General features: G+C 41.5%; 1 protein-coding gene across 1 annotated transcript in view; it reads right to left on the minus strand.

Moving 5' to 3' along the window:
• The window catches only part of LOC134678722 (laminin subunit gamma-1), a 45018-nt gene extending 31866 nt beyond the window's left edge, over positions 1–13152 (minus strand). The window contains exons 1-4 of the mRNA XM_063537387.1: positions 12974–13152; positions 2111–2229; positions 1575–1732; positions 754–871 (exon numbers count right to left, since the gene is read on the minus strand). Coding sequence (XP_063393457.1) covers positions 754–871; positions 1575–1732; positions 2111–2229; positions 12974–13099 — 521 coding nt within the window. The 5' untranslated portion in view covers positions 13100–13152. The remainder of the gene's footprint in view (positions 1–753; positions 872–1574; positions 1733–2110; positions 2230–12973) is intronic.
• Positions 13153–13698: the final 546 nt, after the last annotated feature.

Raw genomic sequence — 13698 nt, forward strand, 5'->3', positions numbered from 1 at the left:
GACCGCGCGCGTTGGAGGGTCTGCCATCTTGTGGCCTGAATCGGAAATATATGTGCACATACATGTACAATTGTACATTGCCAAAGCAAGTGCTACCATCTACCGTTCTCGTCGGTGCGTTTCCTTGCGGAAGCAAAAACGACACAATTACGCCTCGCGCCAAAAATCTGACGGCTCATATGCTGCCCCCTGATAGTTCATGCACGGGTCCTATCTTCCATCCAAAGACAGACATTCCGCTAGTTAAACATCATATTTGTTAGATAGTGACAATTCTGTAGGTACGTATTCATACTATTCATAGTCATCATCATCATCATCATCATCTCAGCCATAAGACGTCCACTGCTGAACATAGGCCTCCCCCTTTGGGGGGTGAATGCCATAATCGCCACGCTTGGCAGGCGGGTTGGCGATCGCAGTCGAGTACACCGAATTTGAGGGACGCTGCTGCCCGTCCACCGGTGGTCTTGGACGTAGTTTAAGGACATACCCGGGTCCGGGTCCGGGTATTCATAGTACCTACTTTTATCTGCTCAGCCGGCCTAGCCAAGGTGACAATCGCTATCGCTTCGATAACGAAACGCTTTGTGTCTCTCTATCACTCTTTTATATAAGTGAGACAGTGACAGTTGCATTTCGATCGCTACGAAGCGTAAGCGATTGGCATGTTGGCTACGCGGCCTGTGTCCTAGTGTCGCAAAAGAGAATTAAAATAAAAGTAGGTATTAGATTCTCATCTTGAATATTTACCTGAAGTACTGATACGGTTCCCACTCCGAGTTTTCACTGGCGCGCCGATAGATGGCGAAGCTCTGCGGGCGGGGCGAGTAGAAGACGATACGGATGTATGTGATGTCGTAGGATTTGCCTGGAGGCAAAGTTATAAGAAGTCAGATCGGAATAGTGATGACGAGACTTATTTTAGTACTATAAAATGGGGTGAGTAGGGACGAAATCGAAGTTCAAACCTGGCCCCTGTTTCACCAACGTGACAGGTGCGACGAATTGTAAAATCACTGTTGCTGACGTCACAGGCATCCATGGGCTACGGTTACCGCTTACCATCGGGCGGGCCGTATTCCTGTTTGCCACCATCATTGTATTATTAAAAAAAACTTTATGATATCGGAAAAAACAGATATTTCTCTTGCTAAGTTTATGACAATTGTCACAAGAAACACTACAATTGTCACGAAATTCCGACATATAACTCATTACCTGTCAAGAATTACCTACAATTCTTCTAAATCTTTGACAATTGTCAGAAACTTCGCGGGAGAAATATCTGTTTTTTTCCGATATAATAAAGTTTTTTTTAAATAATACAATGATGGTGGCAAACAGGAATACGGCCCGCCCGATGGTAAGTGGTAATCGTAGCCCATGGATGCCTGTGACGTCAGCAACAGTGATTTTACAATTCGCCGCACCTGTCACCGATGTGAAATTGGGGCCTGGTTAAAATTTTATTTTTATATGTGGCATTTATATACAAAAAAAGTGTTCCGGATGTATGCATTTTGTTGATAACGCTAATAGGAAGAAGGAGAGGAGATTTAATCCATTATTACCTAAATGCAGCGTCAGATTGACCTGGTTAGGGTACTGTATCCCCTCCTTCATGGTCTCTGACTGCCACCAGGTGATGTCGTTGTGGGAGTCGTAATGCGTGTCGGTCAGGTACCTGCTGGAGAACTGGCCAGGTTTGCAGGTTTCGCAGGACCTGAAACTGAGGATGAAATTTGTGATTAGTTATAAGTATAGTTCGTAGCTTTGTAATAGAGCCCGCCTAAGGGTCTCCCCAGATATATCAACGCGCATTCGGCAAAAGCCGATAGGAAAAAGCTTTATGTCCACGCAATAAGAGCGAATAAGCCGTCGACGCGTCGGCCGGCGCCGGCCGATGCGAGCCGAGCCAAACGACGACTTTTTCGCTCTTATTGCGCAGACAGAAAGCATTTTTTCCATCGGATATTGCCGATTCCGCGTTGACATATTTGGGGGAACCCTAAGTAAGTGTGACAGGAAGGCAACACGTCGAACGTGGTTCGCGGTAGGCCCCGATATCAGATCGAACAATGTGAAAACGCTCTTAGGTATATCTTACCTGCTCGAGGAGCCAGCTGCTGTTTGCGTGCAGAACTGCGTTTCGCCGCGGTCGCCGCACGTGTTGGTCGCTTCCATGGGCACTTCGTAGGCCGCGTTCACGAATTCGGGGATGCATCTCTGCGGACACGGTAAAAAGAAAACTTTAACAGCGGGCGCAGCATAATTCCATATTTATCGACTGTCAGTATGTCCGTCACTTTCGTCCGATACTTGTTAGAACAGACATGGTGACAACCGACAAAAAAGCGACCGTGCTACCGGTGTTGGCCGCAGGGGGGCTAGCCAACACGACTGTCTTAGGCTGCCTCCACTGAGGCGGAGCGTAGCGGAGATGTGAAGAATAAAAAGACATAGATTGTAATCCACGTTCTTGGGACGACCGACTGGTAGCCGTCCGGTGGGTCGGCCCAGGTATCGCTGGGAAGACAGTGTGGCGGCGGGTCTGCTTCAGCTTCGCGTCAGTAACTGGCAGGAAGTTGCGCAGGATCGGGACAGGCGGCACGCTCTCGTTTCGGAGGATTCTCTTTGGATCGCTGAGCCAAAATAGTTAGTTAGATTGTAATACAACGGAATGGAGATCAACCAGTTTTTCGGAACTTATGTACGAAATAGGTGAAGGAAAACATCGGACTAATTCCAATAAGGCCTAGTTTCCCCTCTGGGTTGGAAGGTCAGATGGCAGCCGCTTTTGTAAAAACTAGTGCCTACGTCAAATCATGGGATTAGTAGTCAAGCGGACTGGGGTCCCATGAGCCCTGGCAAAATGCCGGGATGACGCGAGGAAGAAGAGTAGTTTTCCATCAACGGTTGGCTAGCCCCCAGGAAATACCGGGTGTGGCCTGTAACACGAGCAAATAATTAAAACATAGATTGTACTCCTCAAATGGTGACACTTATGTTCAACAACTTAAAAAAAAAAAGAAGTATTTAGACTCGCTATTTTTCATATAAAATAAATGTTATCTTCACGGACGCCATCGCCACGCCATATCATTGTGATTGACGTTGCGTTGCTTGTCACGCCTTAAACATAACAAAATTCGCAATACATTGCGTCTTAGAATAAACTTTAAAGTGTATTAAAAATCAAACCACAAGTTATTTTTAAAAGTCGCTGAACAAATGTTGGTCGGTATGAGGAGTACAGCCTACAGTTACATTTTTTGCTCGTATTACAGGCCACACCCGTTATAAACTAAACGCGTCTACTAGTATAATATATGCGTTTTACGTTATTTTTATACCAAATTCATGTTAAATTTTTATCGGTGTAATTAAAACAGTTTAATGATCGAAGGGCGAAGTAAAATAGCGGACATGGAAACCTATGGATAAAAGGACGTATAAGCATAGCTATGTATTTGGAGATACGACTTTATGGTAATAAAATAGTCGGATATTAAAGACCGATAGTGGGATGAAGGATGACATCATGATGGCAGAACGTTTTAACAATTAACAGTCTGTAAGGAGAATAAATTTGTTTTTTTTTATGCATTATAATAGTTATGTGACAAGCCTAAAACGCAATTAGGTTGTTTTATCACAGAGTTCCTATGGCCACTTCTGTGTCCATCATCAGATCAGTTCGATTGCATGGTACAGTCATCAGCAATAGTATCTTACACAACTAGGGCCGCAAAAATATGTGACACGTTCTTATTTGGAGCGCAATAAGAGCGCGTCATATTTTTTGCGGCCCTAGTTGTGTAAGATACTATTGCTGATGACTGTACCATAATATTACATTGTCAAATAGTGAATAGAATCAGGCGTTACTTTGCGGAAATCCATATTAATTAAAACCAAAATATTACTTTGCTAATCCGCGTAAAAAGATAACGTGCTAGTCAATCAGTGCCAACCCGTTATACTTACTTGCGTATTTTTTGCATGCAATTAATTTTCCCACCCTCACACCGCAAAAATAAATACGCAAATAAATATAACAAACCACCACCAAAAGAATAATACTCGACACGTGTTTCGCCTCTCTACGAGGCATCCTCAGGAGCTGTTGACGGTCTGACGTCCGGCAATCTGGTCTGGATTCCGTTGCGCGTTATCTTTTTACGCGGATTAGCAAAGTAATATTTTGGTTTTAATTACATTGTCATCCGACTTAATTTACAAAATTGTTAAATTGGCCACCAGAAGGTATACTTGACTGGTCAGACGAGTTACCGCTGACATGTATAGGTATTCATTTCTCACAAAGCTCATAAAATGTCACTGTATAGCCATGTCACGGTGGTCACTCAGACGACTCGAATGGGCCCCCTGTTCATAGTAAAACCTTAAATCCATTACGACCGGTGACTTCACAACAGTAATAAATGTAGGCAGATTAAAACGCGCATTAAAATCTCAGAAATAGCAGCCCTAAAATAGACCACGCGGCTTGAGGCCATTCACATCTACCTGCAAACTTACTGATGCACCCGAATGACACCTGCTTTGCAAGCGCAAGCTTTATTACTATCAATTAAAGTTCAGTTTTGAATGATGCGGGTTTTTAAGTTGTATATGTCTCTTTGGTGTGAGAGTTCCTAGATTTGGTTAGGGTTGGGACTATGTATTTTGTTTTTGTTATAGTTTTGTTTTGTTTTTGGTTTAGTAGATAACACTGAGAATATTATCATATAGAAATAAAATCTGGGAGACCGAGATTTGCTCGGAAAACATTTAAAAACTCAACAATGCGCGTTTTCCCATAGATAAGACCTAGCTTAATCGATTTTTCTACCTTGAAAACCCCTACAAGTATAGCAAATATCATCAAAATCGTTAGAGCCGTTTCAGAGTTCCCCGAAATATATAAAGAAATATTATATAAAAAGTAGTTCGCCCCAAACGGATAATTCGCGGTTCGCCAAAAAGTTAGATCAATTGATTGCACCTATACTTAGGTACAATTAGTCGGCAAAGGAGCGAAAACGCCATGCGATTTATTGCAAGGTCTGTGGAGCCCTTAACTGATAGATTTAAGTGACAACCCCGTAGAGATTAAAATAAACTGTATCTGTGGTAAGCAGTTATATCTTTCTTCTCAAGTGTCTAATACCTACTTATATTATGTTATGTTTATTTTATTTATTTTTATAAATCTTCCCAATTATTTTGATATCGTAAATTAAATAGACAAAATAAACAATATTCGGTGCGTTTCTGTTGCCGTTATAACAAAAAGCGGCCAAGTGCGAGTCGGACTCGCCCATGAAGGGTTCCGTAACAGAAAGTAACATAATAAAATAGCGGTTTACGATTTATGACGTATTAAAAAAAAAACTACTTACTAGATCTCGTTCAAACCAATTTTCGGTGGAAGTTTGCATGGTAATGTACATCATATATTTTTTTTAGTTTTATCATTCTCTTATTTTAGAAGTGTTAGGGGGGGGGGGACACACACATTTTACCACTTTGAAAGTGTCTCTCGCGCAAACTATTCAAGACCTATCCATATATATATACCCCACACGTATGGGTTTGATGAAAAACATAATGAGTTTCAGTTCTAATGGGAAACCCCCTAAATTTATTGTTTTTTTTTCTATTTTTGTGTGAAAATCGTAATGCGGTTTACAGAATACATCTACTTACCAAGTTTCAACAGTATACTTCTTATAGTTTCGGAAAAAAGTGGCTGTGACATACACGGTCAGACAGACAGACAGACAGACAGAAAGATATGACGAATCTATATGGGTTCCGTTTTTTGCCATTTGGCTACGGAACCCTAAAAATACTAAAAACAACATAAAATTAATAATAGTAAAATTAAATGGGCCCGCCCATACAACAAACGTGATTTTTTTGCCGTTTTTGCGTAATGGTACGAAACCCTTCGTGCGCGAGTCCGACTCGCACTTGGTCGGTTTTTTATTAGTACACAAACTCTGGTTACATTAATAATATCTGATTATCTAGAAATTTTGGGTATTCCCCTCGTAGTAATACGATCACCGTGAATAGTCCACGTTATGCTGAGTAATACTGATTATATTAATATCATATTACAAGGTATTGTGTTTCTTTATGAAGGAATTTAGTTAGCAGTATCTATGATAAGTACGCTTAAGGGGCCCACTGATTAACAGTCCGCCGGACGGTATCGGCCTGTCAGTTAGAACAAAATTTCGACAGTTCCGAACAACTGACAGGCCGCTACCGTCCGCCGGACTGTTAATCAGTGGGCCCCTTTAGAACATAGATTTATAGAGGGGGGACAGTCAACTAACTAAAACAACTATAAAATATAGGTGTAGACAAGTTCTTAGTCCCATAGTTGTTAATTCACTGACATAAGAGTTATGGGACATATTTTTGAGATGATTTGTACACCCATATTTTTACAGTTGACTGTACCTAACTGAACCCCTAGTGTTTTAATTCGATAGCATGACGTGATATACGCGCTAGCGATAAGTGTCATTTTGTATAGGGAACGTGCATAAACTATAGGGGGCAGCAAAGGAGCCTTCAGATTTTTGGGTATGTGTAGTTTATGATTCCGATGTAGCCCACAAGATGGCAGAACCTACTATGCACAAGGAAACGTACCTACGAAAACGGTAGACTTGCTTTTGCATTGTACATATGCACATATGTTTCCGATTCAGGCCACAAGATGGCAGGCCCTCTATCGCGCACGGTCCCCATGGGATTTTGAATTGCCAAAACGTCCCTCTTGACGCACTGTTCTAAATCTCATACAAAAATAAGACATAACGCAAACGCGAACGCTCGTCACGCTATCCAATGAAATTTGCTTTAAAACGTCATCATTCAACATTCACACAACAACAACATCATCATTATCATCAACAACACCGCACCAACAACATTGCACCGCGTAAGATACGAGTATTAAGACTAAGGGCCGGTAAAGACGGGCTACAACTTGTATGAGAACTGCACGCCGACGTTGCAGTTGGCGTGCAGTTCCTATACAAATTGTCGGCAGTGCGTCTGTATAGTATAGGCCCTTATAGAATTTTGTTTTAACCAATCAAAACTTTTATACCGGGTGTGGCCTGTAACACGAGCAAATAATTTAAAACATAGATTGTACTCCTCAAACGGTGACACTTTTGTTCAACAACTTTTAAATATTGTGAAGTATTTAGACTTACTATTTTTCATACAAAATAAATATACCTTCAATGGACGCTATCGCCACGCCATATCATTGTGATTGATGATGCATGTCAAGCCTTAAACATAACAAAATTCGTAATACATTGCGTCGTAGAATAAACTTCAAAGTGTCTTAAAAATAAAACCACAAGTTATTTTTAAAAGTAGCTGAACAAATATTGATCATTATGAGGAGTACAGCTTACAGTTAAATTTTTTGCTCATTTTACAGGCCACACTCGGTATAACGGGCTTTTAATAGCTGCCATGGCAACAATTTTGTATGGAATTTTTTTCGTTCCCTTTGTTTTAATTTCTACTATTTTATGTCGCACTATAAAAGTAGCTCGATTTAGCGAGTAACTTCGAGCCCTGCATTTTAAGCCCCATGGTTCCCGACATACTGTATACCTACATACTGTCCTATCACCTACCTACTACCTACCATATCTGAGGCCATGTTGTATGACATAATACCAATAGGGTATTTGTTTAGAGTCTGTTTGGAAAGAGAAGAGTCGTGGAATGTATTGGGCCCCATACCAGGCGTGTATCACTCCGCGATTTCGTCGCTTTGCTACAGGTAGGTAAAAGTGCATCCGTTCGGCCCCAATTTTGGGGTTTGCCATAAGCCGCGCGTGGCGCTATCACCAGCTAGCGGCCATATCTGTGCTGATCGTAACAGACGCGTTTTGTTAGAGAGTGAGTCTTCTGTACTTAGTACTATTATTTATTCTGTGCCCATACACACACCCTTTCCGCACAGACTGTACTTGTCAAATCAGTTATTTTTTTCGAACTGTCAAAACGATTTTGCTACTATGGAATTTATATAAAACTCTAGCATGTGACGTCACGATCAAATTATCTACTCTTTATAGTTTTATACGGGTTTTAAAATAGAAATTGTGTCGAAAAATAACTGCAGTCTACGTTTCTCTATTAATCTTCTGGTGGTTTATTTCATGTATGTTGTAAAATATTTTATTTTAAATACAGTCAAATACCCTACTGCAGATAGAGTTAGGCCAATAAAAGTCTGCAGCGATTTTGACAGCCCTCGCAGTACTAGTGTTATATTTTAAACATCAAACTTCTATGAAAATATGACGCATAAATAACACTTGCACAGTGTGGGCTTTTCTTGGTCAAACTCTGGTACTAATTCTTTGGTCTCTCTTTTTATATACGGACCTAGGGGAGACCGAGGTGAGTTGTGACAAAGTAAATTTGAGACATTGTCGATTTTTTGGAATCTAATAACTGTTAGTGAGCTCGCAACAGTGTGCGTTTGTTAGCTCGCAACTTAAACTAACAAACGCGCGCTATTGCGACCTAGTTTTTAGTTAATAGATTCCAAAAAATCGACAATGTCACAACTCTCCTCGGTCTCCCCTACCTAAGTATATGTATTCTAACAAAATCACCATTATGTTAAAACAGGATGCCGATAGCGATAAGTCGCTTCCCTACCGATAAGTTGGTGGAACGACCGCCCGCGCGATAACCTATGAACTACTAAAACAGTTCCATAAAACGATGTTTGGCGGGTTTATTCACAGATTCATTCATTAACACATTCAACACCAAGAACCCGACTGTCGGGTACACTGTTCGTAGCGACTACGCGCTACATACGGCGAACCCGTGGCTACGCGCTACGAGCGTAACCCGTAGCACTTAGTGGTAATGAATGTGAATATTTTTTATAAGTTTTGGTCATAACCACTAGTTGCCCAGAGGCCTAAGGTATAGTCAGACCGTAAAAAGTCTGCAGCGATGTTGATAGCCCACGCAGTGCAAGTGTCATTTTAAACGTCAAACTTCTATGAAATTATGACGTATACATAACACTTACACTGCGTGGGCTATCAAATCCACTGCAGACTTTGTTTGGTGCGACTATATGTGGTTTCATTCTATTTTGAATCTTGGTTTTAACAAATCAAAATTGCATTTGTCCTGGCATGCTTTGATTTCTGGGTGGCTATAGCCTAAGTAGTATTTATAGCTAAGTTTCTAAAAAGACAAACGTCACTTTTGACACTGACAGAGCCGATCCATACGTATCTAGACCTTATTTAACCTTTTGGACGCCAATGACCGATATATCGGCACCGCAGGTCAAACGCCAAAGACCGATTAATCCGTCACAGACCACAGAGCAACACAGACCTACGAGCATTTGCATAAAGTTCAATTTCAGTTTTGACGCTTCGGTGACGTGGCGTCCGAGTGACAGCTTTTGTGTTTGACATGGCGTCGAAAACGTATAATTAAAACCAGACCATGTGACAGATACTTTTGGACAGAAACTGTAAAAATCATTGACGTATGTCTCAGGACTGGCCTTACAGGCCGCGTAGCCAAGATGCCGATCGCTTACGCTCCGTAGCGATCGAAACGCAACTGTCACTGTCGCACTAATATGGAAGAGTGATAGAGAGACATTATGCTTTTCGTTGTCGAAGCGATAGCGATTGTAACCTTGGCTAGGCCGGCAGGTTATAAAGGGGCCCACTGATTAACAGTCCGCCGGACGGTATCGGCCTGTCAGTTAGAACAAAATTTTGACAGTTCCGAACAACTGACAGGTCGATACCGGCCGGCGGACTGTTAATCAGTGGGCCCCTTAAGAATGGGGCATGAATGGGGTCAGTACAGCGGTGTGGCACCGCTTTTTTTTAAACATTGAATTTTTAATTGGCCGGTAAATCCGGCCCTATTTCTCAATACCCTTAATTTTAAACCGTTTGTACGCGATTGGTTGATAAGTTTGCATCACGCGCGCGATTGGTCGCAACTAGTTGCGTTATGGCTCCTCTACACGATGGTCCAACGCCAACGCCAACGAGGGACGCAGCCATGCGGTAGAATGAGATAGCAATATCACTTGCTCCCTCTAATGCATAAATGCGTCCTTCATTGGCGTTGGCGTTGGCCCAACGTGAAGAGGAGCCTTTAGACTGCACGATTGGCTCGATTTCGTGACACCTGAGCGGCTACCGCGAAAACCGAATTTCGCAAATTGCGGGGATCTTTCTCTTTTACTCCAACGAAGGCGTAATTAGAATGACAGAGAAAAATCCCCGCAATTTGCGAACTTCGATTTTCGCGGTTATAGCCCAGAACTAGAACCATTTTTAGTGCCCGTATAGCCCCCTCCAGACTATGCGCGTGAATCGTATCGTATCGATTCGCGCACGAGTGTGGAGGAGGCTTAAGGCCCGTCCCGAGATATACGTCAGTGGTAGAGATAACTATACAATGCCTATTAGTTAGGAAAAGTATTAGAGGATGGCAGATATTATTGGCTCGTTGTTTCATCCGCTATTATTGTTGCTGACGTACTTGCTGACTGTACCTACAATGTGAGACTTTTTAAAAAGGTAAATACAACTTTGACTCTACATGTTGAGTCTACTTTGAAAAACCTGGATCAGGCGTGCGAAACTCCTTTCTTCGGGCAAACTCGGGTCCGTTCGTCTCTCCATTGCTCCGAGCAATTATTAGGGTCGACACAACTTAACGTCCCTTTGCGTACCACGACCACAGATAAGATAATGGCTTGAATTTAGACACCCCTAAATTGCCGAAAGGGACAGTGCCATATATGTATTAGAAAGGGACAGCATGATTCGACCCCGAACTGTCAAACTTCGGTTTTGAAGGAAGTTTCCTTTATGTACGGTACTACTATTATTTATTCTGTGCCTGGACGTGAAATTTAGTCAGGCGTGTCTCACTCCGCGATTTCGTCGCTTTGCTACAGGTACATCCGTTCGACCCCAATGTTGGGGTTTGCCATAAGCCGCGCGTGGCGCTGTCGCCACCTAGCGGCCATATCTGTGCTGATCGTAACAGACGCGTTTTGTTAGAGAGTGAGTCTTCTGTACCTAGTACTATTATTTGTTATGTGATTTAGTGACTTTACTATAGACTCTACCAATGTTTATATCAGAAAGCCGATTCAAATTAGCAAATTGATAACCAATAGGGTATTTGACTGTATTTAAAATAAATAATTTTTTATCATGCACGAAATAAAGCACCAGAAAAGTAATTCTGAAACATGAGTTCTATTTTAAAACCCGCATAAAACTATAAAGAGTAGGTTATTTGATCGTGACGTCACATGCTAGTGTCTCATATTAATTCCATAGTAGCAAAATTGTTTTGACAGTTCGAAAAAAATACCGATTTGACTAGTAGTAAAATATTCATCACATTTTGAGATCATTCGCTCTTGCAACACGCTCGTACATCATCATCATAAGACCATAAGACGTCCACTGCTGAACTGCTGTCCCCCTTCGACCTCCACACGTGCCGGATGGGGGGTGAATGCCATAATCGCCACGCTTGGCAGGCGGGTTGGCGATCGCAGTCGAGTACACCGAATTTGAAGGACGCTGCTGCCCGTCCACCGGTGGTCTTGGACGTGGTTTGGGTCCCGCTCGTACTTACTTATCTCATGGTGCGAGCGAGATACGCTGCGAATTATAATTATATACAGTATGGGGAATGAAACACCAGCAATACTCAGTATAATATAGTACATATTACTATTTTGAAAAAAAAACTTGTTGTCGGAAAAAAAATTCGCAAAGGTGGCTCTGATTTCTAATTTTATACCTCAAATTATTTCTTTAGGGTACCTACTCAATAATTAAAATTTCCAATTACTTACGCGTGAAAACTTCAACTGCCTAGCTATCACGGTTCATGAGATACATACAGCCTGGTGACAGACAGACGGACAGCGGAGTCTTAGTAACATGGCCCCGTTTTTACCCTTTGGGTACGCCGTACGGAACCCTAAAAAATGTGCGGTTACCAAGTTAAAGATATATTAACTCTGTTTATATAGCCTTTAGCTTGAAATTATAAATATTAACACATTTAACCACAGAATAAATAATAGTACTAAGTACAGAAGACTCACTCTCTAACAAAACGCGTCTGTTACGGTCAGGTCAGCACAGATATGGCCGCTAGGTGGCGACAGCGCCACGCGCGGCTTAGTTATGGCTTTCCCCAAAATTGGGGCCGAACGGATGTACTTTTAGCTACCTGTAGCAAAGCGACGAAATCGCGGAGTGAGACCCGCCTGCTTTAACTAGATCAGTCATTCTCAAAGTGTGTTCCGCGGAACCCGCAAAGCCTCTGTTGGGGTTCCGCGAAAATATACTTGTAATAATAAGAAATTAAACCAGCTCTTCTACAGGTATATCTGGTCCACAGTGATGAACGAAAATTTTTAATTTGGGGTTCCGTCAAATATTTCGCTTGCCGAAAGGGTTCCTTCACCAAAAAAGTTTGAGAAACGCTGAACTAGATAATCCAAATATGGTAATGCATTACAAAACATAAACTTCATAAAGAAAACTTCATTACACTTTTATAAATAAGGTCTAAAGTTGTTCCCAAGCAAAACATACTTTGTTTTATACTTAAAACTAGACCCACCCAGGCTTCGCACGGGTTGACAAATTATACACCTACACCTTCCTCAAGAATCACTCTATTGATTGGTGAAAACCGCATGAAAATCCGTTCAGTAGTTTTTGAGTTTATCGCGAATAAAGACACAAACAGACAGACGCGGGGGACTTTGTTTCATAAGGTGTATTGAAGTTGCCAAAGAGTTTTGCTTAAGTACCGAATACATCCATCGCACAGCATCTAAACTCGCATAGCAAATAAATATCAGTAATCTCACCTGGGGCGTGCCATCAAAGTCGTAACATGAAGCCAGCTTACTGTTGCCCGGATGCTGTGTGTGGTACAGGTCTTGTGTTAGACCTGCAGTTAGGAGGCCTAGGAACGCTAGGACGCATAGTGCCATGGCGTGCACGTGGGCCGACGGACGGGCGGGCACTGAGGGACGGGTGGGAGGTGGTCAAAGAGTTGTGGGGGAGAGCGGCCGTGTCGGTACCAGCCTCTGTGAGGACTTTAATACATTATAGCCCGTTTGGCTCATTTTTCTATAGGAAAAGAAATAAAAAATTAAATACTTTTTAATCTTGGTTAATTTTGTTGCTGTTACTTATCTTGGCCATACGTTATTTTCCTCGTTTTAGACTGAGTTTGACTACATGCAGCATGAAGTATGAAATGTTAATAAAAAAATAAGTAATTAAGATAAGATAAAATTTATTTCATTGTAAAATATCCAAAAATTAAAACAATCATAATACGCTTAAATAGTTACTTAAATATTATAAATGTACAATCACAGTGGTTTAGAAAAGTAAACATAAAATAAAAGATCTTGATATAAATTAATACAAATACGAAAAGATTAGGTACCTATAGAGAAGGTATAAAGAATTTTATTTCCGTACCTTTCCGTACAGTCGAGTTCACAAACATTTTTACAAGCCAACGTTCCAAAAATATATTTACACGCCTCTAACACATTGACAAATAAGTTCGTTTATTCTA

This window comes from Cydia fagiglandana, chromosome Z, assembly GCF_963556715.1.
Source record: "Cydia fagiglandana chromosome Z, ilCydFagi1.1, whole genome shotgun sequence".
Taxonomy (NCBI): domain Eukaryota; kingdom Metazoa; phylum Arthropoda; class Insecta; order Lepidoptera; family Tortricidae; genus Cydia; species Cydia fagiglandana.